The sequence below is a fragment of the Fusarium keratoplasticum genome, chromosome 2, assembly GCF_025433545.1.
Source record: "Fusarium keratoplasticum isolate Fu6.1 chromosome 2, whole genome shotgun sequence".
NCBI lineage: Eukaryota > Fungi > Ascomycota > Sordariomycetes > Hypocreales > Nectriaceae > Fusarium > Fusarium keratoplasticum.
The window spans coordinates 295,078-318,914 of record NC_070530.1 but is presented as its reverse complement, the minus strand read 5'-3'; the positions used below and the strand labels follow the sequence as shown (position 1 = coordinate 318,914).

At 52.2% G+C, this 23,837-nt stretch overlaps 10 protein-coding genes across 10 annotated transcripts; 6 read left to right on the top strand and 4 right to left on the bottom strand.

Annotated features, from left to right (window-relative positions):
* Positions 1–278: 278 nt before the first annotated feature.
* On the top strand, positions 279–1,260 carry NCS57_00199400 (uncharacterized protein; the record flags this gene model as incomplete). Its single annotated transcript, XM_053052037.1, has 2 exons — positions 279–651; positions 701–1,260. The coding sequence occupies exons 1-2, from the start codon at positions 354–356 to the stop codon at positions 1,258–1,260; spliced, it is 858 nt and encodes a 285-aa protein (XP_052917283.1). The 5' UTR covers positions 279–353.
* Positions 1,261–1,887: 627 nt separating this feature from the next.
* On the bottom strand, positions 1,888–3,449 carry NCS57_00199300 (uncharacterized protein; the record flags this gene model as incomplete). The annotated part of the gene is made up of 4 exons (XM_053052036.1): positions 1,888–2,421; positions 2,491–3,073; positions 3,131–3,164; positions 3,215–3,449. The coding sequence occupies 4 exons, from the start codon at positions 3,447–3,449 to the stop codon at positions 1,888–1,890; spliced, it is 1,386 nt and encodes a 461-aa protein (XP_052917282.1).
* A 451-nt stretch (positions 3,450–3,900) lies between these two features.
* NCS57_00199200 (Aminotran-1-2 domain-containing protein) lies at positions 3,901–5,659 on the top strand (the record flags this gene model as incomplete). Its single annotated transcript, XM_053052035.1, has 6 exons — positions 3,901–4,073; positions 4,124–4,190; positions 4,240–4,652; positions 4,713–5,072; positions 5,124–5,288; positions 5,362–5,659. The coding sequence occupies 6 exons, from the start codon at positions 3,901–3,903 to the stop codon at positions 5,657–5,659; spliced, it is 1,476 nt and encodes a 491-aa protein (XP_052917281.1).
* Positions 5,660–6,052: 393 nt separating this feature from the next.
* NCS57_00199100 (Zn(2)-C6 fungal-type domain-containing protein) lies at positions 6,053–7,308 on the top strand (the record flags this gene model as incomplete). The annotated part of the gene is made up of 3 exons (XM_053052034.1): positions 6,053–6,131; positions 6,194–6,545; positions 6,603–7,308. 3 exons carry the CDS (start codon positions 6,053–6,055, stop codon positions 7,306–7,308), a joined length of 1,137 nt encoding a protein of 378 aa, XP_052917280.1.
* A 1,018-nt stretch (positions 7,309–8,326) lies between these two features.
* NCS57_00199000 (RING-type domain-containing protein) lies at positions 8,327–8,857 on the bottom strand (the record flags this gene model as incomplete). Its single annotated transcript, XM_053052033.1, has 1 exon — positions 8,327–8,857. One exon carries the CDS (start codon positions 8,855–8,857, stop codon positions 8,327–8,329), a length of 531 nt encoding a protein of 176 aa, XP_052917279.1.
* Positions 8,858–9,572: 715 nt separating this feature from the next.
* On the top strand, positions 9,573–11,222 carry NCS57_00198900 (uncharacterized protein; the record flags this gene model as incomplete). Its single annotated transcript, XM_053052032.1, has 1 exon — positions 9,573–11,222. One exon carries the CDS (start codon positions 9,573–9,575, stop codon positions 11,220–11,222), a length of 1,650 nt encoding a protein of 549 aa, XP_052917278.1.
* A 613-nt stretch (positions 11,223–11,835) lies between these two features.
* Positions 11,836–13,013, top strand: NCS57_00198800 (uncharacterized protein; the record flags this gene model as incomplete). The annotated part of the gene is made up of 2 exons (XM_053052031.1): positions 11,836–12,166; positions 12,250–13,013. 2 exons carry the CDS (start codon positions 11,836–11,838, stop codon positions 13,011–13,013), a joined length of 1,095 nt encoding a protein of 364 aa, XP_052917277.1.
* A 1,194-nt stretch (positions 13,014–14,207) lies between these two features.
* Positions 14,208–15,857, bottom strand: NCS57_00198700 (uncharacterized protein; the record flags this gene model as incomplete). Its single annotated transcript, XM_053052030.1, has 1 exon — positions 14,208–15,857. One exon carries the CDS (start codon positions 15,855–15,857, stop codon positions 14,208–14,210), a length of 1,650 nt encoding a protein of 549 aa, XP_052917276.1.
* Positions 15,858–17,646: 1,789 nt separating this feature from the next.
* NCS57_00198600 (Amine oxidase) lies at positions 17,647–19,803 on the top strand (the record flags this gene model as incomplete). The annotated part of the gene is made up of 2 exons (XM_053052029.1): positions 17,647–17,749; positions 17,798–19,803. The coding sequence occupies 2 exons, from the start codon at positions 17,647–17,649 to the stop codon at positions 19,801–19,803; spliced, it is 2,109 nt and encodes a 702-aa protein (XP_052917275.1).
* Positions 19,804–21,715: 1,912 nt separating this feature from the next.
* Positions 21,716–23,389, bottom strand: NCS57_00198500 (uncharacterized protein; the record flags this gene model as incomplete). Its single annotated transcript, XM_053052028.1, has 3 exons — positions 21,716–22,916; positions 22,961–23,082; positions 23,267–23,389. The coding sequence occupies 3 exons, from the start codon at positions 23,387–23,389 to the stop codon at positions 21,716–21,718; spliced, it is 1,446 nt and encodes a 481-aa protein (XP_052917274.1).
* Between the last annotated feature and the right edge of the window lie 448 nt (positions 23,390–23,837).

The following is a 23,837-nucleotide window of genomic DNA, read 5'->3' as shown; positions in this document are numbered from 1 at the left end:
ACTCACCATCAGGCGATCCTGCGGGGTTTCCAGGAGGCCGCCAACCTGCCTGCCCATCCATCGACCGATCCAGGTCCCCTCTGCTCTTTGGCAGATGTGCAATAGATCCATCTGTCGCGGGTGTGTGTGACCTTGGCTCAGCCCATGGGCCAAGAGAGGCGCATGAGAGATCTTCTTGGACGTATGACGTCTCAACCGCTAGATGCCGAAGTCTAGATGCCGGCGGGGGAGTATAATTTGAGCTTCCCTCCAGAGTCTTTTGTTTACGGGATCAGTTCTTCATCATCAAACAACTCTACACAAACACAAACAACCTTCTTGTTCAATCATCCCCTTCATCACTCTACCAAGCTATGGGTAACCGTATCCGTCCCGCAACCGAAGCCGATCTTCCAGCCCTGAAGGACATCGTCCTCAGCGGTCTTGTCAACGACTCCATCTGGCACTACTGCTTCCCCGACCCTACATCATCAGTGGCCGGAGACTACGTTGAGAGCATCCTCAAGAAGTGCCTCGATCCCCAAAACTCCAACTGGCTCATCTCTGTTGTCGATGCCCCCAAGACGCACAAGCCTGTGGCTGTAGCCGTCTGGCAGGAGCTCCACGAGAATGACAGCGAGGAAAACAACGTCCACAATCAGATCCACCGAGGTAAGCTACCCGAAAATTGTCCCCTGGAATTGCTTCTGACATTGTCCAGTCCTCGATGCTCCCAGCACCGCGAGTGACAAGGTGGCGAAGCGCATTGCGGCGCTACAGGCGGTCGTGACACAGACTCAGCAGACGTACCTTGCCCGGTACGGTCAGCTAATGTTTGTGCATGCCGTCATCACGCATCCCCACTACAAGCTCCGGGGCTTCGCCAAGCTCCTGTGCAAGCAGAGCCTGCAGGTGGCGCGTCAAAAGGGCCTCGTCGCGACGGCCCTGGCCAGCCCCTTCAGCGGCTACGTCTTCTACTCGGGCACCAGCTTCTCCAACTGCGGGCGCACCGTGGTCGAGCAGGCTGAGGGCGAGCTCGAAAAGATTGAGCTCCAGATCATGGTGTGCGCGCCGCCCCGGATGCCCGACTCCCGGCGCAGCTCGTTTATGGGGTTCCTGGGGTCTAAGGCGCCCACCCCCGACAGGAAGGAGTCACACGATCAGGGGACCGAGCACAGGCGGAGCTCGTTCCTTGACGTGTTTAGTTTTGGTGGGAGGAGACCTAGCAGCGACAATCACATCGAGACTGTCGACGAGCGACGCAGCTCACACCACATTTAGACGGAGGATTCATTCTTGAGGCCTATTTTTTGTTCATTTTTCTTTTGTCTCTTTTATTACTTGTTTCTATTAAACAGAAGCGGCGTCTTCTACGAGGTTACGAGCAATGCAAATTTTTGGCAATCGCATGATGCCCAGCCATTTTTTCTCTCTCCCTGTCTGCCACCCGCTGATCTTCACCGTCAGATCATCAGCGACTTTACTTGGCTGATCAGTAACTGTTTTGCATGATGCTCTCGCGAGAAATTATCGTGAGTCTTGGGAGTTTTTTTCGCCTTATTTTTCTTGTTCTTACCCCTGTCTACGATCAATGCACTTTGCGCATGTATTATCACATCTCACTTTATTCCTTTCAGATGACTTTGTACAGGTGTGGTTGCAGCCGCGGGCAATTATGCAAATGCCCTAGAGTGCCCATTTCGCGCATTACAGGAGGGTTGGAAAAAACAGGGTTTTGAGTCTTTTGACGCAATAAAGACATGACATGTATCCTTGATAACTAAACCAAGTTTGATTCGCGGTATTTTCAGGGCTTCTGAAATTGAGATACACTATCCAGGTGGGATATTGAGCGTTCAGTGAGATTTTAGTTATTTAGAATGATTCTCAATTCCAGTTAGAGTCTTCTCATCTATAAACACCCTTCAAATATCGCGCAACCATAATCAACAACCCTCCGAGTAACAACGAAACACCAGCAAATACCTGCGCACCGAGATAGTGCCCCCCGGATTTCCGAATGATGGTACCCGCGATAGGCGGCCCGGTGAGTGTTGCGATACTATTCAACGTAAACACCATGCCCATCCTGACGCCCGTCTTTTGCACATCTGTCGTTAAATCCGACAAGGCCGGTGGGAACAGGCTCTGAAAGGCACCAGCCGCGATTCCGTAGATGCTGGCCCATCCATACAGTCCTCCGGCAGTGGACACGGCTGGCCAGGCCAGCATGCATATGCCAGCGGTCAGAGTAACCGGGATTAGAACTGTGATGCATCCGAACCGATGGGCGATGGCGTTTGGAATTGAACGCCCGATCATTCCTACGCCGTTCACGACGAGCAGCAGGTTGAGGGAGTCGGTATATGAGAAAGACGGGTTCAATTGCGAAACTGCAAACGAGGCGAGGTAATAATATGCAAAGTAAAGGCCCCAGAAAGTCTAGATGCACGTTAGTATTTGAACGATCTCTTGATAAAATGACGATACAGGAGGAAGATGGTGACGTACCAAGAAAACTCCAGCTGCAAAGCAAGCATAGGGCTTCTCCTTGAACGATGCCAAGTCTACCACAGAACCTGATCGCTTTGGTGGAACTCTCGGCCTCAAGAGAAAGTTTGCAAGGCATAGAGTGACCAGTTGAACAAGCCCCATGGCTCTGACGGTCCAGCCAAAGCCAATTGTCGAGAGTAGCTGACGAGCCATGGATGGGAAGATCAAACCCCCAGATGCACTGCCAGTTGCTGTAATCCCAAACGCCAAAGCTCTCCGTTTCTTGAAGTAGGTTGAAACCACTGCTAGTGCTGGAGTAAAGAGGAGGCCATTGCCCAATCCAGTGCAGATACCCTGTGAGAGGAGGATCTGCCAGTAGACGGTGCTGAGAGAAGTCATAAAGACGCCGAGGCATGTGAGAACCGTTCCCACGGCAAAAGTGATGTGGAAATGACCAGCGTCTGTTAGACGACCGGCAAAGGCACCAACAAAGAAGATGACGGAGACTTGAACTGATCCGATCCATGCTATCTGGCTGGCTGGGTTGTCGAGGTGAGCGGTATAGTACGTTTGGAACACGCCGAACGAACTATTATATCCCCTGGAAGAATGTGTTAGTGGATTTGATAAGACTCGGTTCTGGAGAGTTTTTTCTTACCAGGAATTCATCATAACAAAGTGACCTGCAACAGCTTCAAGACAACTCAGCCGCAAGAAGTCGCCCCCGAAGAGCCGGACTTACCAGAAGCCCATGCCCAAAATCCACCATCCGGATGCTCTCCAGGATCCTGAAAGTTGACAACTTCATCTCCTGACGGTTTGCTCGTCTGGCCGGTCTCAAAGTCCGAATAATCCCATTGTTTCGACTTTTCTCGATCCGAGCACTCCTGAATCGAGTCATCTTGATCCTGGACATCTTTGCCACTCAAAGAGCTGACTCTGTCGTCATGGCTGGATGAAGGGTGTAAAATTGTCATGATGCCGGATATCGTAATGAGAAATAGCGCCGAAGGAGGTATGCAACTCAGGGGCTCACCACTTCCGCTGTCTGTGATACTCAGCCTCAATTCGATAAACCCTACCCAGATAGTCTTATAGTACCAAGAACGGAGTATTTGTGTCTTTTTTTTCGCCGAGTATTTACGCCCTCTTGCCACAAGAGTAAATTCTCCGAGTTGTCATGCTAGTCAATCGCGCCCAACAGGGTGGATTACTCAAGAAATTATCCGAAGTGAAAAATGGTCCGAGGTTATTCAGAAGACTTTACAAGAAGGCCGTCATCGGAGAATGGCCGACTTTTCTTGCCTTTTTTAACGTGATGGAGGAACCACTCTCGAAGGGTCATTCCTTATATTCAGGCTTCCTTGTTATATCAGAGAATCTTCAGACTTCTCAGTCTCCGACATCCAGCCAAGCCTCACTTCCACCATGTCAACCTCGCCCTCCACAACTCGAGCCGATTCGGCAGATCGCGTTCAGGAAGCAATAGAGAAACATCACTTGTCCAACAGGGGAGCTTTTAACTATACATATAGAGATGTCTGGGGCCCACGCGAAGATGCTATGGCTAATCCGTGGTCACCGAATAACCCAGATGGCGTGTAAGTATATGGAGGCCCTAGATTTGCCTGTGCTAACTTGAGTTGCCAAGAATTCTTCTACGCCTAGCCGAGAACAATCTCCTACATGTCGAAGTAGCCGACTTTATCACAAAGCAGGTTAGTCCACCTCAACCTCATGTCCCTGCTCTCTTGTTGACACTAGTAGTTGTCTGTTCTGCCGTCGAATCATTTCACCTACAGTACCGGACCCCGGGGCTCAAGACGCCTCCGCAAGGCCGTGGCCGAATTCCTCACAGACGAGTTCCACTCTCGGGAGCCCATCACACTCGACGACATCTTTGTCACGCCAGGGTTAACGAGCGCCATTGATGCTATAACATGGTCAATATGTGACGAAGGAGACGGAATCCTCATTCCACGACCTTTCTATAATGGTTTCAACATTGACATTTTGTATCGTAGCAATGCACGTGTAGTGGGCATCCCTTACCATGATATTGATGGCTACACTGGCCTTGACGATGTCTTTCGTCCGGACATGAACCGCAAGGCACTTCAATCTGCCTTGGAGAAGGCGACACAAGAAGGAACCAAGATCCGTGCCTTGATGATATCGAAGTGAGTCTTGTCGAGGCTTGTTAAAGGCAGACTCTCTGAGCTAACACAGTATTCTGGCAGTCCGCATAACCCATTGGGAAGATGCTACGTCTGTAACCTCTATCCTTTAACCCTATTTTCGGCTACTGACCTAGAAAATCAGCCTCCCGAGACACTCGAGGAGTTTGCATCATTCTGCTCAAAGCACAAGCTGCACTTCATCTCGGACGAGATCTATGCCAAGTCGGTGTTTGATAACCCAGCCATGGCAAACCCAACGCCATTTGTCTCCACACTTGCCCTTGATATGCACAAGATCATAGATCCGACACACTTACACGTATTGTATGGCGCAAGTAAAGACTTTTGTGTCAACGGTCTAAGATTAGGATGCATCTACTCTAAGAACAAGGGGCTTTTAGGTGCGATATCGAGTATCAGGTATGCCTTTACACAGCCCTCATCAAAGTGGTAGCACTGACACCTTGCTAGCCCATTCTCCTGGTCGCCTCATATTCTTCAAGATGTTTGGGCGGCCATGCTCGAAGATCGGACGTGGACACGACACATGATGCAGAGAAAGACGAGGCTTATGGGGGCCGACTATCGCACAATCACCTCATTCTTAAAGCATAATAATATCGGATTCTATCCCATGTAAGCACAGGCGTCATCCCATATCTCTTGATTAAATTTCACATATCTGTTCATTTGGCTAATGCAACGTCAGGAATGCTGGTCTGTTTCTCTGGGTCGACCTTCGTCACCTTTTTCATGCATGCTCACCCGGCCAAGATGCGGCTTCTGTACAATCTCGCAGTTTACACTATAAAGCCATTGAGGGCAGATTCATGGAGCTTTGCGGTAAAAACGGAGTGATGGTCGCCCCAGGTAGTTTGTACGAGAGTGAAGAGCTTGGCTGGTTCCGCGTCACCTTTACTGTAGGCGAGGAAGCCTTGAAGGAAGGCCTGACTCGAATATTAAAGGCTCTCGAAGACTTGGGAGCATGCAAGACAGTTGCAGTTTGAACCATGAGCTCTAGATGTTGGTGGGCGGGCAATCAAAGCAGAAAGTAGTTTATGTCCAGAGTATCACGGTGTGCCAAAATTCAGCGAGTTATGTCAAGTGTTGATTATGATTCATGAGATAGTCAAAACTACGGTTGAAGAATGTCATAGCTATTGATCAATGTTTTGCTATGAAATCGTGCATTTTCCCACGCTGATAAAAAAGAAAGTGGTCAAGGGACTCGCGGAAACCTTCTTCTCGGACTCAAAAACAACAACCGAAGTGGCTTGGTCGAAATCATCCGGTCGGACCAAATTCTTTCGGACCATTAATACGAAGGACTACCCACATCCCAATCCGGACCATTTCCTTCTCTTCTCCATCCTCACCCCTACGGACCAATTCATATCAAAATGCATTCACGGACCGTTTCCACAAAGAGTTCCCCAGCAAGCGACGCGTCCAGGGATCGTCTATCATGCGAGCCGTGTAGTAAGTCGCCCCATCTATCCTATTCCACAACACGAACCTCATGCCTCGGATCATTGATGTAGGGGCAAGAAAGATTCGCTGCACGGGCGAGCATCCCGTCTGCTCCAGGTGCTTTTCCAAGAACCGGGATTGCTCGTATTCCATCCAGAAGGCGGCGGGAAGGCCTCGAACTCGTCAGCAGTCAGCGCTTGGCCGAGATGGACGGTCTCGTCGGCGTCGTGCGATCGAACTGGTCCCATCGCCAGAATCGTTGTTGGATTTGAGTCAAGACGCCAGTGAGCCAGCGTCAGAGCCTCCGAGCAGTGTTCACCAGACTCCAAGCAGCCGGGACAATGAATCGGAAGCGTTAGGGGAGGCCCAGGCTGCTCACCATGGTGTCCCGCCATTCCTAGCCGACTTTGAGAGCTACATGCAGTAAGCCATCGTTCTGGTAATTGAAAATCGATACTTATGCTTACTGTTTCTGTACAGTTCTCAGCCACAAGAATGTTCCGGATTGATGCCTACGCTACCACTTGGCACCCTCAATCACTCCGAGTGTATCCAGCCCTGCGCATGCCTGTCCATCCTATACCTCCTCCTTAATCGACTGGGATCCGATGCCGAGCTGGTCGTACCAAACGACCTAGCCTTCCTTCGTAATACGGTAGAAACGGCGATGGATGTTCTCGACTGCGCGAAATGTCCCCTCCGGTTCTCATCCGTTCTTCAAAACGCAACGATTCTCGGCATACTCTGTGTCTGCATTGCCGAATCCTACGTTAGGTTCGTCAGAACCATCGATTCAAAGGTTAAGGCGGCCATAGAAAAAGGAGAATCTCTGCTGGTCAGTCTTGGTAACTTCGAGGGCCCCCCTTCCTACCCGGATCAGTCCAAGGTTGGAACAAACCCAGCCTCCATCCTCGTCGAGGTGTCGCCCGATCAGTGGAAGAGTCTAATGCACAACGCGGTCAAAGCCGAGATATGTGGTGTTGAAGGCCATCGCGAAAAGTGCTTCATGCATTTCATCAAGCGACTGGAGGAGCGACAGACGGACTGGCATCGGCAGCCTCTGGCCCCGGACTGTCCACCGACTTATCAGTCAGCCTGTACCTCCGTGGATGAGGTGCCGCTTTGTCTGACAATTATAAAGGCTGCAAGGAAGGTTCTTGACCAGATTGAACACATCTTGCAGTGAAGGGCAGCGTTGCACATACGAGTGGCCCAGGGAGCAGGGTAATTCCCTCAAGGAAGGTATATTCATCTATGATCTAGGGGGTCGTGAGACCCATTAAATGTGCATCAAATCTAAACTATTTTGTTCCGTGCAAAAGAATTAGGTACATGCGCTCTAATATCATAACCCATCCCAACTCATGACCACTACTTCTCCATCACCCTCAGAGGCGGTTGTACCTGCATCGCCGACAGGCCATGACGCGGCATTGGCGACATTCGTAGATGAACACCGGCATAATATCGAGGCACTCTTCACATTCGCGGGGACCAGGCCGTCCTCTCCATCTCTCATGGGTGCATTCGTGATTCTCGATCAAGTTTAGCCTCTCTTGCTCAACACGACGTTGCCGAACAGCCTCGTTGAGCTGGGCAGCGTCGTTGGCTCGATCCACAATGGCATTCGCTCGGCAGTAAAGACGCTCCTCTTGCCATTGCGGACAATTGCAAGTCTTCCAACGCTTGCCGCAGACGTAGCAGAACTCGGCCTTACACTTGCAAGCTGTCGCTACCGTCAGCGTAGGTTAGAGGAAGAATGGCCAAGATGGCAACTTACTGATGTGATTACACCCCTGCTCCAACTCAACAACCCTCTTGCAGACTTTGCACTGCTGCCATCCGTTCTGAGTCGCAATCTCCAGAACCTGCTGAGATACGGTGTCGCTTGGACAGATGCCATGGTGGAATGGTCCTTTGCAATGGACACAGGTTAATTGACTGCATTTGAGGCACAGCGCTACATCCTTTAAGATGAATGCCGGCGGCACAAACGTAGAACAAGTCGGCTCACTTCAATATGTCTGGTTCGGTGTGTCGTACTCAAGCTGCTTTGCGCGAAACTCACCCACGAGGGTTGGAGAGAACCATGGGCCGGTCTCGATCGGAATGGGTTGGGTGCAGCATCGGGGAGGGAAGAGGGACTCGTCGCGGAGAGAAGAATGAACAAGGCCAACGAGGCACCCCCTGCAGTACTCATGGGATCATGGAGAGCGAGAGAGGGCAGAAGCTGGGAAACTGTCGGTGCAGGCGATGCATTCTCTGGTCTCGATTGGCTCGTGGGAAGCGGCTGAGGAGGAGGATTCAGCATAATCCGGTTCGAAACGGTTCATCAACTTGAATCTTTCAATAGAAGCATCACCCAAGTGATCGGCGGACCGTTTCTTCTCGTTCGCCTTGGTAGTGTCGGCTGCAGGTGTCGCTTGGGGGTTTCCGGATAGCCTCAAGGCAAAAGCGCGGTCGCTGCCAGCCTGTTCCTCTGCCGCCTTTGCCTCAGCGATGAGGAGAGCGTCCGATTCGACAGCCTTGGCGATGCTGATGCAGAAGGCCTGGTCAGAAAGGAACGTCGCCATCTCCTCGAGTTCTTGGCGGCACGCCTCGATAGCGACTTCGGAATCGATGATCTCGTCTTCACGGTGCTTGCCTTTCTTCGCGCGCTCGTACTCATCGAAGTCTTGGCGCTGCAGCTGGATGGCCAGCATTAGCGACTCGCTGTCGATGCCGCAACAGTCCATGGCGCTTGCGGCATCCGGGAGGAAGAAATGATTATCGCGGGCTTCTAGATGCAGGTCAGCTCTCTTGGATTCTTGGCTGTTAACGAGGTACCAGCAGCATTCACCTGGGCAGGGGTGGAGGAAGCGAGCGGAGATGAAGCAGCAAGGGCTTGGTGGCGTGGGGTCAATTGGCGACAAAAGAAAACAACCCCAATTCGCGAGCTTTGGCCACGGGGTCAGCTTCCCTATTTTTGTCAGCCTCAAGTGGCGGAATGAGAACGCGGGAAAATGTGGCTTATTGTCTTTAATTGGCGCCACCTTCCAAGAGCCACAGCTCAGCGCCACGATCACACCTCAACTCCAAAGTACTGCACTAACATTTCACTCGTCTATAAGAACAGTCTAGGATAATCCCGTAACATCAGACTCTTACTGAGCCCAGCCCAAATGATAGCCTTTCTATCCTGACTGACTTATTGTTGCATAAGCTCATAGCATTAAGCTCTGCCATCTTCTGCCTTGTGTCTGTGGATGCCAAGACCTTCGTCACAAAGGGGAAATACCCGAAGCAAGGATTGTAACCAATTGTTGGATGAGGTAGGCAGGTGGTCATACCGACTGACTCATTTTTACCAACAACTGCGCTGGTCACAAGTACAAATACAACACGAGAAGTAACACGAGAAGACAGTCGCCAGAGACTTCATCCAGCGCCCCTAATACCACTTCTATCATCATGGTACTCCTCAAGCTTCCCTGGGAAACACTCAGTTGCCAAGACACCATGGAAAGCTGCCATGGGGCCAGCGCGGAGAATTCACCCCCCAGAGCTTCTGTCAGCCCACCAGCCCTCCCGGTCGAAATATGGCAGCAAATCATCCTCCACAGCATGGCAGATCTCTCAGTCAGAAACGCGTTTCGACTTCGTCTCGTGAGCCGCGACTTTTCTCTCATGGCCATGAAAGCCATCCACGAGTCGGGAATATTACGCCTATGCTGGCATCTGCCCGAGGGAAAGCGAAGGAACAAGTTTTGGGTCGACTATCTCACTGCCAGAGTCATGAACAAAGTCCTGACACTCGAGCCAAGTTCTGAACATCTCTGGCTCAAGGCGATTGCTGAACGCATCTTGGAATGGAGGGAAGAAGAAAGAGCACGGGGAGACCGGCCAGATTGGAGCATGAAGAATGAGGACGAGCTGGAGAATCTTGTGCGTCAAATCTCCGAGTTTGCAGCGTTCCAGGGCGAATTCAGCGAGCCTCTGAATTTCTACCTTGGACTTCGGACATGTGGTAAGCCCTGGGTTCCTGTGCTGGTGCTGGACGAGAGCTGTGGGCTGTTTCGAGATGCATTGCTCGCAGTCGCAGTCTATCTGAATGAAATCACCTTTCTTCATGATAGACTCGACGCTGGCAGCAAAGTCACCTGCACACACCACCCTCCCCTCGAAAGGCATAAAGGCCATTACCGTCCGGCACCTTTCAACTGCCACCCAATCTACGAAATCTATAACACTGAGAGGTTCGGCCGCAAGCCATCGGAAAGAGAAGACGCTGCCCGGTTCACGTTTGGATCCCCAATCTCAGTCGCCATGCGGCTGAGAAGAAACGAATGCCTTACCGCTCTGATAAAGAGCTTGGAGGACTTTCCTTCCGAGCTCCTCCTCTGTAGGGCCGAGATGTTTCGCGAGGCTGACCGCATGTGCAATCTGGAGTATATGCATCTGGCGATAGAAGCCGATCCGCCCTTTACTGCATGTCCGGCTGTCAGGCCGCGGGACTATGGATTCCACGATGACACGCGGAAGGAGTACGCGGTCAAAATTTTCCGCGATTTTTTCAACACTACCACCTTCCTCGAGGTTTTCGATATGCTCTACCCAATCATGACGGCGAATTGCCAGGCAGGCGAGGTTCCATATTGGGACTACTATGGGTCAGGAGATGACTTTGGACGCTGGGGAACAAAGAGGATGTACAAAGCAATCCGGGATGGATCCTTGCCTATCGTCAAGAGGCTGGTGCAGCACAAGTTTAGTATCGGACCACAGCCCATGGTAGAAGCTCTTGAGAGTGGCTACGACTACATGGTCGAGTACTTTCTCAGTCTGGGTGTGCGACTCGACGGAGCTTTGGCTGTTCCTGCAAGAACAGGAGACGTGCAGATGGCCCAGTTTCTCTTAGACAAAGGAGCTGGGAAGAACAAGGAGAGTGTGCGGAACGCGGTTGAGCAGGCCATGATACATGGCAACGAGGACATGGTCATGTTTCTCATTGAAAAGGCACCGGCAAAGGGGTTACTGAACAAAAAGGCAAAGGCAAATCTGAAGCGTGTTCTGGGGTATGAGAATAAGCCAGAGATGTTGCCTTTGCTGAAGCTGCTGTAGTGGATTCAGGAGCACATGATATGCCCTCGGTCTTTTTGCAAGCTAGGGTAGAAGATTGGCAGCAGAAGCGGGGCAGTTTAATTTTGGCTCAGAAAGACCGAGCTGTGGCGTTGTTGGGCTAACGCCTTTCGTTATCGAGGAGTGCAAATCGAGCTTCAGTCCATCGTCTCTCTACTCTCATGAATGAGCAAGATCAAGGAATACACATATCTAAGGATGGCGGTAAAGATGTAAGAAATACTGCAAAAATCATAGAGTTTTATTTCTTCCCTCAAGAACATTTTGCTATTATTTTGATCTTTCCTGTGTAGATTTACTCATAAAGTCGCAGCCTTTGAGAGGTTCTAGTTCCGGTGCTGACACGGATATACGCACAAACCATCATCCTTCGACGCGTCACGGTACCGTGTCAACCAATCATACCTTGCTCATGTGGGCCATGGGAAATTATTACCATGTGCTTGCTTACACCCCTCCGAGTTCCGAACTCCAGGCTGCCCTTGGCCGTGGTCGGAATAAATACCCTACAGCAACACCATCACTTGTCAAAACCACGCGCCAAGCCTAAGCAGCATCCTTTCTTAGCATAGAGATATCTTTGAACTGAATTTCCATGGCACAGACAGCTGAATCCCCGTCTATTGACGGGTTTCTACAAGACCCGCGCTTCCACCAGAGCTTCACGTTTCCCGTCAACCCCTCAGAAGGTGAAAATCAGACGACTCTTCAAGTCAAGTACGTCGACTTTGGATATCGCAACGAAGCCAACCCTGAAGAGGAGAATGTTCTACTATTCTTTCCTCCACTAATGGCCTCCCGTCTGCTCCATATTACTAAAGATGACTTGGCGAAACGGCACAAGGTCCGCTTCATAAGTCTGGACCGGCCGGGATTTGGCGGGACTGATGAGGTTGCGTTGGAGAAACGAGTCAGTATTAGTCGAGGTACGTAGGCTCACCGAGCTGGAAGATGCAAGGCAGATCCAGGTCGGATATTCATTTCGGTGTAGTTACTGACACTGCTGCAGAGATGGTATTGGCACTACTCAAGCATCTCGGGATCAAGCACGTTTCTGTCGCCTGCCACAGCGGAGGAACTGTCTACGCATTTGACATGCTCCTGCACCATCCCGAGATTCTGCATCCGGATCGCCCATACTTTGCCATCGCCGCACCCTGGATCTTGCCCTCTCACTCTCACGTTCTGTCCATGACCTTGACTCAGGCCATACCGAACGGTGTGATGGCACACGCAGACAAGGTGATTGGCTTTGTCAACAGCACTCTGCTTCCGGTTATTTCCACTTCGACCGGCTTCAGCCAGACTTTCGTCAACTTGACCAAAAGCAGTCAACCGGATGCAAGCGGTGATCCAGACGCCAAATTCGAGGAGTCACTAGCGCCGAAACAATTCAAGTTGATACACTCCGAGAACATCCGTGGCATGTCTCACGAGCCGATCTTCCTCATGCAAAACATCAAGGAGATTGACGGCTGGGGCGACTGGAAAGACTACGACGATTTGAAGCCAAAACTGGTCGAGGCACTCAAGAGGACAACTACCAAGCCTCTTTCTATGGATGTATTCTTCGCCGAGAAGGATCACATGGTTGGAGATGCTGCTACTCAGGGCCCCGAATGGTTTGAAAAGTGTTGGAACGCTGAGGAGGCGAAAGATGTCATATCATATTCCAGCACTGTCCTCTCGGGTGCGGATCATGAGACAGCCTGGAGCATTGCACTAGGGGTTCCAAAGCGTGTTTTCGAGAGGATTTCCGGTCAAAATGCTTAGACGAATTTAGTCTTAAGGTTTTGACGTGGTTTTGTGAAACCGGACCCGATCTTCTTTAGGGGTATGATAGAGCTCTTGTCAAATCCAAGTGTAAAGCCTTGATGTGGTCTTGTGAAGGGTCTGCCCAGAGATTTCGCCACTCTTGGTTGAGAGTATTGATTTTGAGGGCTTCCTTGCTGGCTCTAACAAGTGATTTTGCACCTCGGTCCCTCTAGTGAATAGATGAGCTCGTATGTTGGATTTTGACACCGTGGTGTTGATTTTGACAAGGACAGGCTGAGTTCCCAGCATGTCGCAACAAAGGCGTGGACATGGTTGAGCTCTGGGCCAAGGTAGACCAAACCTGGTTTCTTGATGTGTGGCGGATTGGCTGCAGAACGACCTTGGCGTGTTGCGAGGTCAGGTGGTTTATCGAATCATTCGCCTTCAGCTGCGTTGGCAAATCCATAACGAGCCGAGGCGACCTCGTCAGCATTCTAAGCCTTGATGTACCAACAGGAATGAACAATCTCGTTACTGAGAAACGCTAGCCGATACTCGAAAGTGGCGACTATGAATCCCTTCGGTCAACCAAACCAGCCATCCCTCAGAGCCTCGTTTACATCATGCGTGAACATGTAGCGGCCCCCATCCTTTATCTTGCATCCCACCCGTGTTACCCGTGCGGGGAACTTGCCTTTCCTTTCTTTTTGCCCCCCAGGTTCTCGCGCGCAGAGATACGCTTTGACGATCGGGGCCTCGGCATGGTTACCCCGGGCCGGTGTGGGTACACCAGGGCCGCCCCCCCATCCCGGGCCGGACGAGCGCGCTACGATGTCGATTCCAGATCTGGCAGCTATTCTGCATGATTTCGAGATGCAGATCTCCCTTTGCTACGTAATAATGTTACAGGTGCTTGGAACCGTTGGACCCTTGCTGGGGAGTTTAATGGAGATTGATAAAAAGGGACGAACCCTTGCTCTCAACGGTGACATGCACGACACGGTCTAAGGTGCAGTCACGATTAAACCATTCCCAATGGGGCAACAAGATAGGCCAAAAAAGCACAGTGTGAGTAAGGAACGAGCTATTGTATTGTGAGAGATGAGACTTCCATCGTAGACTAACATCCAACTGTCGTCCATCCAACAACACTAATTTACGTGAAGAATTACCAGTCTCTGTACATGAAAGGAAGGTAAACCCAAACCCCAGTCAGGAAACTCCAGTCTTGGCCTGCCGGTCCGTCTCCCTCTGCTCCTTGGTGCGGTCCACGTAGTTGGCTCGCTCGGCCTGCTGGGCGTAGATGACATTGCCCTGGGCCTCTTCTGTCTCCATGTATGTGATACGTCCCTTGATGACCCAGAAGACGAGCGTCACGATCAGCATGATGCCGAAGACGGCGATGGCGTAGTTCATGTCGGCGCCGGACGGGTTCGGCTCGCTCGGGAAGAAGAAGAAGACGGTCGTGACGACGCAGTAGACAACTGAAACCCAGTTGATGACGGAGCCGAATCGTCCGAGGGAGAACTGTCCAGGAGGGAGCTTGTCTCGGCCGACGAGGAGAAGAGTCAGGATAGGCATGCCGTACGAGACTGTGAGGGCAATAGTGCTGACGCTAAGAATGGCCTCCAGTACAGTCGAAGCGAAGGTGTAGAGAATTCCAATCAAAGCCATGACGGCACCCTGAAGCCACAGAGCGCGGACGGGAACCTTCCAGGTCTCGTCAACTCGGGCAAAGTAGTTGCTCCAGGGAATACCACCATCACGAGCAAAACCCCAAGTCAGACGAGAAGCCGTGGTGACGATGCCAACTCCCTGTCCCATTCCGTTCATGATGAAGAGAGCCAGGAGAACAGCTCCTCCCTGAAGACCAACCGTCTCCTTGAGCAAGTCCATGAAAGGCAGGCCAGTCGATGGGTCCAGCACAACATCCATTCCCTGGATGCAGAAGAGACAAACAACCATGAAGATGAAACCAGTAATGGCACCAATAACCACGGAAAGCCAGATGACGCGCGGGATATTGGTTCGAGGCGAGGGAATCTCTTCGACAAGGTGGATGGCGGCGTCAAAGGCAGTCAGACCATAGGCGGCTTGGACGAGACCGATGAACCAGGTGACACCATCAGGCCAGCCGGTCTGGTTGATCCAAGTGCCAAAGACAAAGTCGGCGGGTTTGAATTCGAGGTTATCTTTGGTTCCGACGGAGATGAGGAGCGCTAGGCTGATGATGAAGAAGAGTCCTCCGAAGGAGATACCGACAAAGTTGTTGAACATGGGAAGGACAATGTCTTTTCGGCAAGCAACAACGTTGAAGAGGGTCATTGCGAATGTTGTACCGACGTAGACAAGGAAGAGAACCCAACCCGTGCTTGCGCCAGACCAGTCCGGCTTGAACAGAACCCTCATACTGAGCATGAACTCGGTCATAAAGGCAATTTGCGACGCGGAAAGCGTGATCCAGCCAAATGTATTAATCCAGGCGCATAGGTAAGAGCAGAATCGTCCGGCGGATGTTGGCCAGAGGCGCGAGATCCAATATGCCTGACCCAGGGCCGTGGGCATGCTGCTGCACATCTCACCAAGAGAGACAGCAACACACAAATTGCAGGCAAAGACAAGAACGAGACCCCAGAGGATAGCCACGGGGCCGCCGCTCGTCAAGCCGCTGGACAGACCCTGAGCAAAGGTGGACCAAGTACCCAGGACGGAGAAGGCCAGCGCAAGCATACTCCAGATGCTGAACTTGCGGGTGAGGGCCTGCTCATGGCCGAAACAAGCGAGGTCCTCGGCATCTGCGATGGCCTGGTTGCTCGTGTCCACGCGCTTGAGCGCAGAGTTTGTCTCGACGTCGGTGGTCATGGCCGCGTCTGACAATGACCTGGTCGAGATGGCAAGGGGAAATGACGTAGGGGGAAGGCGACGGGCAGCCTTGAGGGGGAATTGAAGACAAAGACTGATATGGGACTTTGAAGAAGATGGGATTTGTGGCGTCTGGACACGAAATGGAGGGCGATGCGACGCGGTGTTTATAGACAAAATTCCTCAGGGTGCGTACGGACCAAGTCTCGTCAGGAGACTATCTTTGGGGGAAACGAGGTTTCGATTTGTCTGGCATCGTGTGACGGACGGACCCCAATAAGCAGTGATAGTACTGTACGGAGTACCTGGCAGTACGTACAACGGGCTGTGTAGCACACACTCAGAGGGAAAAAAAAACCTGGACCAAGTGGGCGCACTTTGAGGTTAGGCTCTGTCTGGCAGGTTTTCCTGGTTTAGGCTGTTATCTCGACCCCAGTCCCCCGAGCCCTGACAGCTATCTAGCGGCGCAGATAAGGTCAAGGTACAGGCGAGTTCATGCCCCCGACCGTGCTGTCGGTACAGCAGAGAGGCACTGTAAAATAGAGGTTCGAGACGCGCCTGTTTCTCCAAGATCTAGAAGTCTTGACATTCCTCGACGCCATCGCCAGGCCCCCCGAACCCCGGCTGCGGGGAACCCAAGCCGATGCCCCATGGGGAACTGTGATGAATCGCATCGGACACTGAGCTGAGGACGATTCCATTACGTGATGAGGTGAAGGGGGAGGGGGGTCTCACCACACATTGAAGTCTCGCCTTTTCCCCACGGGGTATTCCCAGGTGAAGGCCATCCCGGGCCGGTGTGTGCGCCTCTTGTAATTTGTTACAACGTAAAGTAACGGGCACAGAGCAAATGGAAACTCGTCATTGAGGGCCTCGTGTCCGCCCAGGCGACATCGGCGGAAGCGATCACCTGTCGGTTATCTCGGGGCTCCTTATCGACCAAAAAAATGCAAAACGTTGCCCGGAAGCGGTTAAGCGCGTGTCAAGGGTTCAAAACTGAGAGTCAACTGCCGTATACGGTATGGTGATTTGTTGGTTGGACGATGGGGGGAGAGTGGCAAGGATGCGTGATTGGTTGCTGTGACAAAGAGATTCGAGCTTGGTCCTGTAAGAAGCTTTGCAGGGCGAGAGGAGAGTCTGGACAATTCGTGCTGGGAGAGAGAAAGCGCTTACTGGCTGTCACTGGTTGGAAATCCAGCCACCGCGAAGTGTCACTGAGACACAGGGCGATAAAGACAATCGGGAAACAAGTGGATCTCTTCACTCTCGAATTCTGCCATCCTTTGCCCTTCCTCGGATAGCGTAGAAAGAGGAGTTTCTCGCGGCTGTAGGTTAACTGCCGGGGTGCCCGCGCGGCAGTCAGCGAGAACGAGGCTCCCAAACATGCAATTCAACTGCAGTTCTTGGAAGAGCTTCGTTTCGCGGCTCTCAGCACCAATGGCGAGTCAGTGTTTTTGCTTCTGTTTAACGCTCTCTCCGCCCGTAAGCATCACCGGGTGGAGTCTGCCGTCCCTCGTGAGGCCGTCCGCTGCGGAGCGGTGTCACGGAGTACGCCACCGGTAGAGTCCGATGGTTTGTCTTTGCTTCGTCTATAAGAAGGCATCGTCCTCGACTCGATAAGACATCTCTTGAGCCTCAAAGCAAGCAAGTCAAGCAAAACACGTTCAATCAACTCTACAACACCAAAACAACAAGCGTCTCCAGGCATCGCTCCTTGGACACCACCCTACTACAACCACCTTTATCAACCACCGTATGGCACAGTCGCTCAGCCCCGACAACCCCCACCATGATTGCAGACACCTCTTCTATTGCCGGCTACACCATCTTTCGGGAAGAGCCCAACGACGCCGCTCCCGATCTGTCCAATTCTCAGAATTCGCATCCTCTCGGTGAGTTTGACTCTGCCAATTGACTGATCTTTTACTTACAATTGTTAGATCCGCTATCGATTGAAGAGATTCGCGCTGCGGCAAAGATCATCCGTGACTATGCCAGCCCCAAGTCTCTCAAGTTCAACTGCCTCACTCTCCGTGAGCCCAAGAAGGCTGAATATGCCGCCTTTCGCGCCCGAACTGGCCCGCGACCTGCCCGCCGCGCTTTCGCCATCGTGATCGAGAAGGGTACCAGCAAGGTCTCCGAGGTTGTCGCCAACATTGCCGAGTCCAAGGTCGAGGAGTGGAACGCCGTCTCAGAGGTCGGTCCCACCCTGACTCTTGAGGATCTCGACGTCTGCGAGCGTGTCGCTCGTGCCGACCCTCGTGTCATCAAGGCCTGCAAGGACATTGGCATCGACGACATGTCCAAGGTCTTCCTTGATGCTTGGGCTATTGGCGTCGACAACCGATGGGGATTTGAGCGTCGTCTGCAGCAGGGTCTCGCCTACTACCGAGCTTCTCCCAACGACAACCAGTACGCTCACCCCCTCGACTTCTCCGTCGTCGTCGACACCGAGAAGGAAGAGGTCCTTACCGTCGACGTCCGCTACGTCAACGGAGAGCGCACCAAGGTGCCTCTCACCTCTCACAACTACATGCCCGAGTTTATCGGTGACAACTACATTGACGGCACCCTCAAGCCCATCAACATCACCCAGCCCCAGGGCGTGTCCTTCCGCATGCGCGGCAATGAGATCTCGTGGGCCGGGTACAAGATGCACATTGGCTTCAACTACCGCGAGGGTATTGTTCTGTCCGACGTCCGCATGGAGGATCAGCACGAGCAGCGAGAGCGCACCCTGTTCAACCGCATCAGTGTCGTCGAGATGGTGGTTCCCTACGGTAACCCCGAGCCTCCTCACCACAAGAAGCACGCTTTCGACGTTGGTGAGTATGGTACCGGTCTGATGACCAACTCTCTCAAGCTGGGATGTGATTGCAAGGGTGCTATCCACTATCTCGACGCTGTCATGGCTACTGGCGAGGGTGATCCCGCCGTCATCAAGAATGCCATCTGCATTCACGAGGAAGACAACGGTCTCCTGTACAAGCACACCGACTACCGCGACGGAACCGTCATCTCTGCCCGCGACCGCAAGCTCATCATCTCGCAAATCATCACCGCCGCCAACTACGAGTACGGCTTCTACCACACCTTCACCCTCGACGGCACCTACAAGCTCGAGATCAAGCTGACGGGCATGCTCAACACCTACTGCATGCACCCCACCGAGGTTGCCGCCCCCTACGGCACCGAGGTCGCTCCCACCATCAACGCCCACAACCACCAGCACATCTTCTCCCTCCGAGTCGACCCCGAGGTTGACGGCCCCAACAACTCGATCGTCCAGAACGATGCCATGCCTTCTGAGGCACCCGTCGGATCCCCCGAGAACCCTTACGGAAACGGCTTCTACTGCAAGAACACGCCCCTCCGAACTTCCAAGGAGGCTGCTGTCAACTATTGCCACGAGACCAGCCGCTCTTGGGCCATCACCAACCCCAACAGCATCAACCCCTCGGCCAAGAAGCCCGTGGCCTACAAGATCCTCAACAACAACTGCCCCGGTCTGCTGGCTAAGCCTGGCAGCGTCGTCCACTCCCGCGCCGCCTTTGCCCGCAAGAGTCTCTGGGTCGTTCCCTACAAGGACTACGAGCTGTTCCCTGCCGGCGACTATGTGTGCCAGTCCACCGGCGAGGAGAACCACCCTCACAACAGGACCATCCTCGACTGGGTTGCCCGCGACGAGTCGATCGAAAACACCGATATTGTCTGCTACATCCAGTTCGGCCTCACCCACTTCCCCCGAACCGAGGACTTCCCCATCATGCCTGCCGAGCCCGTGAGCGTCATGCTCCGCGCCGCCAACTTCTACCAGAAGAACCCGGGCCTGTGGGTTCCCCCCTCTGCCCTCTGCGTTGACGCCGCGTCTAAGGATGCCTTTGGCTCCAAGGAGGAGGCTGCTCCCTCCTCTTGCTGTGCCACCAAGACGATCCCCCGACTGTAAAATGCGGCGGTGATTAGTCTTTGGTCGCAATGTAAAATGTCAAGATTTTGAATGGATATAGTTGGCGTCTAAATTGACAGTTTCTGTTTCTCTTTACGCATTAGTTAGCTAGCAAAAATGAATACCACAAGGATGGCGATTTCTTGAATACCTGCTTCTGTTCTGTGATTGGTGATGATACCTGTTCCTATTGAGTACTATCAAGTATTCTGTATAACTAACTCTAACTCTGTAGGCCAAGGTACGTTTCCATCAGTAGTCTTCCTCCTCCATAGGAAGCTCGCCAGACCCATGGAGGATCTCGTTCACGACTACCTTTGGTATCCACATGTCTGATACACGCTCCTCTAGACTCTCCCTACTCCAACGAGCATAAACACCATCAACACGTCCCTTTCTGGCATTTGGAAACTGTGCATACAACCCCTTCAAGTTCCGTATCCTCCTTGGATCCCAAAAAACAAAAGCCCTTTCTCGAAGCCGCCAATTGTCATATGTCGGGTGCCAGCCCGAGTAAATGTGTTGCTCTCTGGCCTTGAACCAGAACCAGCCCAAGTTCGGCCGGTCCACCCCGATGTTGTTGAACTTGTCCGGTGTTTTGATCTCGGAGTCGGTACTTGGTGCTGCGTCCAAAGTGTCGGGTAGAAACAGACCACGCTTTGCCCTTCTTTGAACTATCAAGTACCTCTTGTCGTTATTAGACTTGGAAAGGTGGTGGACAAACTCGACGCCGAGTGCTGCGAGAGAAATAATGCGTTCGGGCGCAAGATACTTTCCCCTCTCTGAGAACAGCTCCAACCCCTCCCTGTCGAGGCTATCACAACGGATCAAGTAGCCTCCATCTGGTATATCCGTACTTGTAAGTTCTTTCGGTGGGGCCTCGCCAGGTGGCATAATGTGCGTTGCGGTGTTGGTTAACAAAGCCTGGTAGAGGCTGTCTTCAACAGCATCGACAACTCCTTCGACAACAAAGACAAGATAGCAGAGAGCGCAACTGATCTCCTCCACCTCCCATGGTTCCAGACGAGAAACGAAATCATCGAATTGAATCTGTTTCGAGTTGCCGGGCTCAGGCTCATCGGGATATGCTCTGTCGTAGAAGGCGCGACAGAAGAGTTCGAGCCGTAGGAACCCACGGTAGAACCTGGTGCGTTCTCTAATGGAAGGATAAAAGTCGGCGCTGCAGCTTGGGACATATCCTAGGATGTATAGCGAGTGTTGAAAGTAATCGTCTGTGTATTGATTGACGCGGTGATATAAACGGCATAGAGCAACCAGAGATGCTTTGTCCTCGGGAAGATCCAAAATGTCGCCATCAAAGTATCGATCTAATGCAGAGGTGATTTGTGTATTGCTAGGCCGTGGTATTTTATGAGCAGCAGGCAGAGATAGCGCCGCGACGGCATGGCGAATGTTTTCAATAGTAAAGGCGTTTCTCAAGACGGATGATATGACATGTTCCTGAGAGCCCTCAAAGAGGCGGTAACAAGGCGGAGAGGCGGATATAAATGAATGTAGGTCTTTAGGAGTGTCGATTTGACATAGTATAAGTAGCAGAAGCTCTGGGGCGAGATCGTCGAGGGCCATGATTGTTGGTGGTTGTTGGTGAAAGGTGACAACGACATCAGCTCAAGTGGGATCCAAGTAACATCTCACCCCGCAACTCACGTGCATCTCGCCAAGCAGGATTCAAGCCCCTGCAAGTCTTTTCGTTGGCTGGCTGAATCTTGTCTCTGAAATCATACAACCATTGGGCTAATTGGTGATATGCTCCAACACTCAATCATTCTGCTTTATAGAGCAAACCGCTTGTCATCCATCGGAGATAGAATTACACGATAACCAGCGGCTGTAAAGAACATCTAAACATTTGCTCGGGGCAAGAATACATCGCATATTGGCGAGAAAATGGTCAACCAGACACAACACCATACCAAATGAGACCCATGATAGCTCCTGTGACAATGGCCACAGGCGGACTGACTCGAAACCAATAGCCACCCACATAACTCGTAGCCGTCACAACAACCCACCAAGGCTCCACAGCAAGACTGGTGCCCTGCTGAAATCCTTGATCGATGTATCCAATCTGCCAAAGACGATATACTGCTGTGTAAATGAGGCCAACAGCAGCGGCGTTGACTCCTCTCAGCGACGACTTGACCCATCTCCATCCACGTATCGCCCCCCAGACGCCCATTGTTCCATGAACCGTAATCAACCCAGGAACAAACATACCCAGAAAGCCGAGGATGGCGCCGGCGGCAGAGTTAAAGCCACCGTTGATAGCGGTGAGACTCCCAAGATATACCGCAAAGTTGAAATTCGGCCCTGGAAAGGCTTGAATGAGGGCGAGACCGATGAGAAAGTCTCGCGGGCTGACCCAGTTCTCGGCGACGATGTATTCTCGGAGGAGAGGAATCACCACTGGCCCTCCTCCGAAAATGATCGTACCCGCCAGGTACATGTTGGCGAAGAGGCTGTACAAGAGTGGCTTATTCGGCAACGTTCCACGGAGGACCATGACCACGACGAAAGAGATTAGGAAGAGAATGATAAGAGACAGTCCAAACTTCCAGCCGATGTTGAGACGCCTTTCTTGAGGTACCACTCGAGGCTCTTCTTCGGCTGTCGACGCGTCCTGCTCAGAAACTGGGAGTGTTCCACGTTCGTGAATCGACTGGTTGCCATCCTGTCCAGTGGAAGATTCGTCATGACCACTTCTTGCAGCTGCCTCTTGCTGAATCTGCATTTCAACAGCATCTTCCGATGAATGTCTGGCCTCCCTCTTGAACATTGCGGCGATAGCTCTGACAGGCCCGTGGAGCCAGCGAAAGTCATGCGCAACGGTTGCCAAGCCCGCCAAGAACATCAGCAAGGGGAAATACCAGAGCGCATTATACATAAGTCCGGCCGCGGCGCCTAGGAAAACTAGGATCCGCGTCATGGTATCGGTGGCGGCTTTTTCTGATAGCTGAACCGCTGCGAGAACGATGATACCGACAGTAGCAGCGTTCAGACCAGACAAGAGGGCATAGACAGCTCGTGGGAGGGAGTCACCGATATTAGAGACTCCGATGGAAAGTCCGTACATACCAAGAGCTCCGGGGAGACTACCTTGTTAGCTTCGCTGCGACGTGGACTGAACACGACATACCTCCAAATCAGAAAGCCTAGAAGCGCTGGGAGAAAGCCGTCATGGATGAGGTTGATGCAGTAGTGCATCTTGGTGCTTCCAGGTCCTGAGAAGGCTTGGCAGACACTGAACAGCTCTTGATACTGTGGAGGTTAGCAGAAAACCATCGAGTGAATGGGGGCCATTCTCGCCATCTGTTGGTCGATCCATGATAACTTGGTGACGAATTTGTCATTGAACTAACATCCATCATGGTTAATACTGATTTCAAGCGCATTGATCTCGGCAGTCATGTCTGGCTTGGTAGAAGAGTGGTAGGCTACTTACGATCTTGAAGTGAACGGGGGGTCCTCCAAAGGAAGTGAAGCCTAGATACCAATTCTCGCGGATGGTATTCCAGAACCGGCCTCCTAGGTTACCAGTGTTCAACCGCGCTGACCGGATTGCCATTTTGCTGCCGCGATGCCAATAGGTATACTGAGGGTTGACGGTACGGGCTAGAAGATCGCAACGGTAGCAGTAGGGAGCGTTGCTAATGCTTCGCAGTCAGACAGAAGATTCCAGCATAGGGGAGAGCCTCTGTTGGAAATAGAAACTCTTTCGGTTGTTGTTGTAGAAGAAAAGTTATTCCAAGGTGAGGCACAGCTCAAGGAGGTTCAGCTTGGGGTGGTTGAGGCTGGCCTGACGGGTGATGGACCAATCAACATGCTACCATGACAGGTCCCCAGCATGCTTGGCAAGTTGGCGGCTTGGTGAAACGTGGGCTCTACAGTGCACTTCATTGGTGATTTAGGACAAATTTCTGGCTCTAATTTAAAGAAGTACCCGTTGGCGAAGGCCCCACCAGCCAACTTTCGGGGCAGGCTCCGCGCCCCTCAGTTGGGCACAAAAGTCGCGG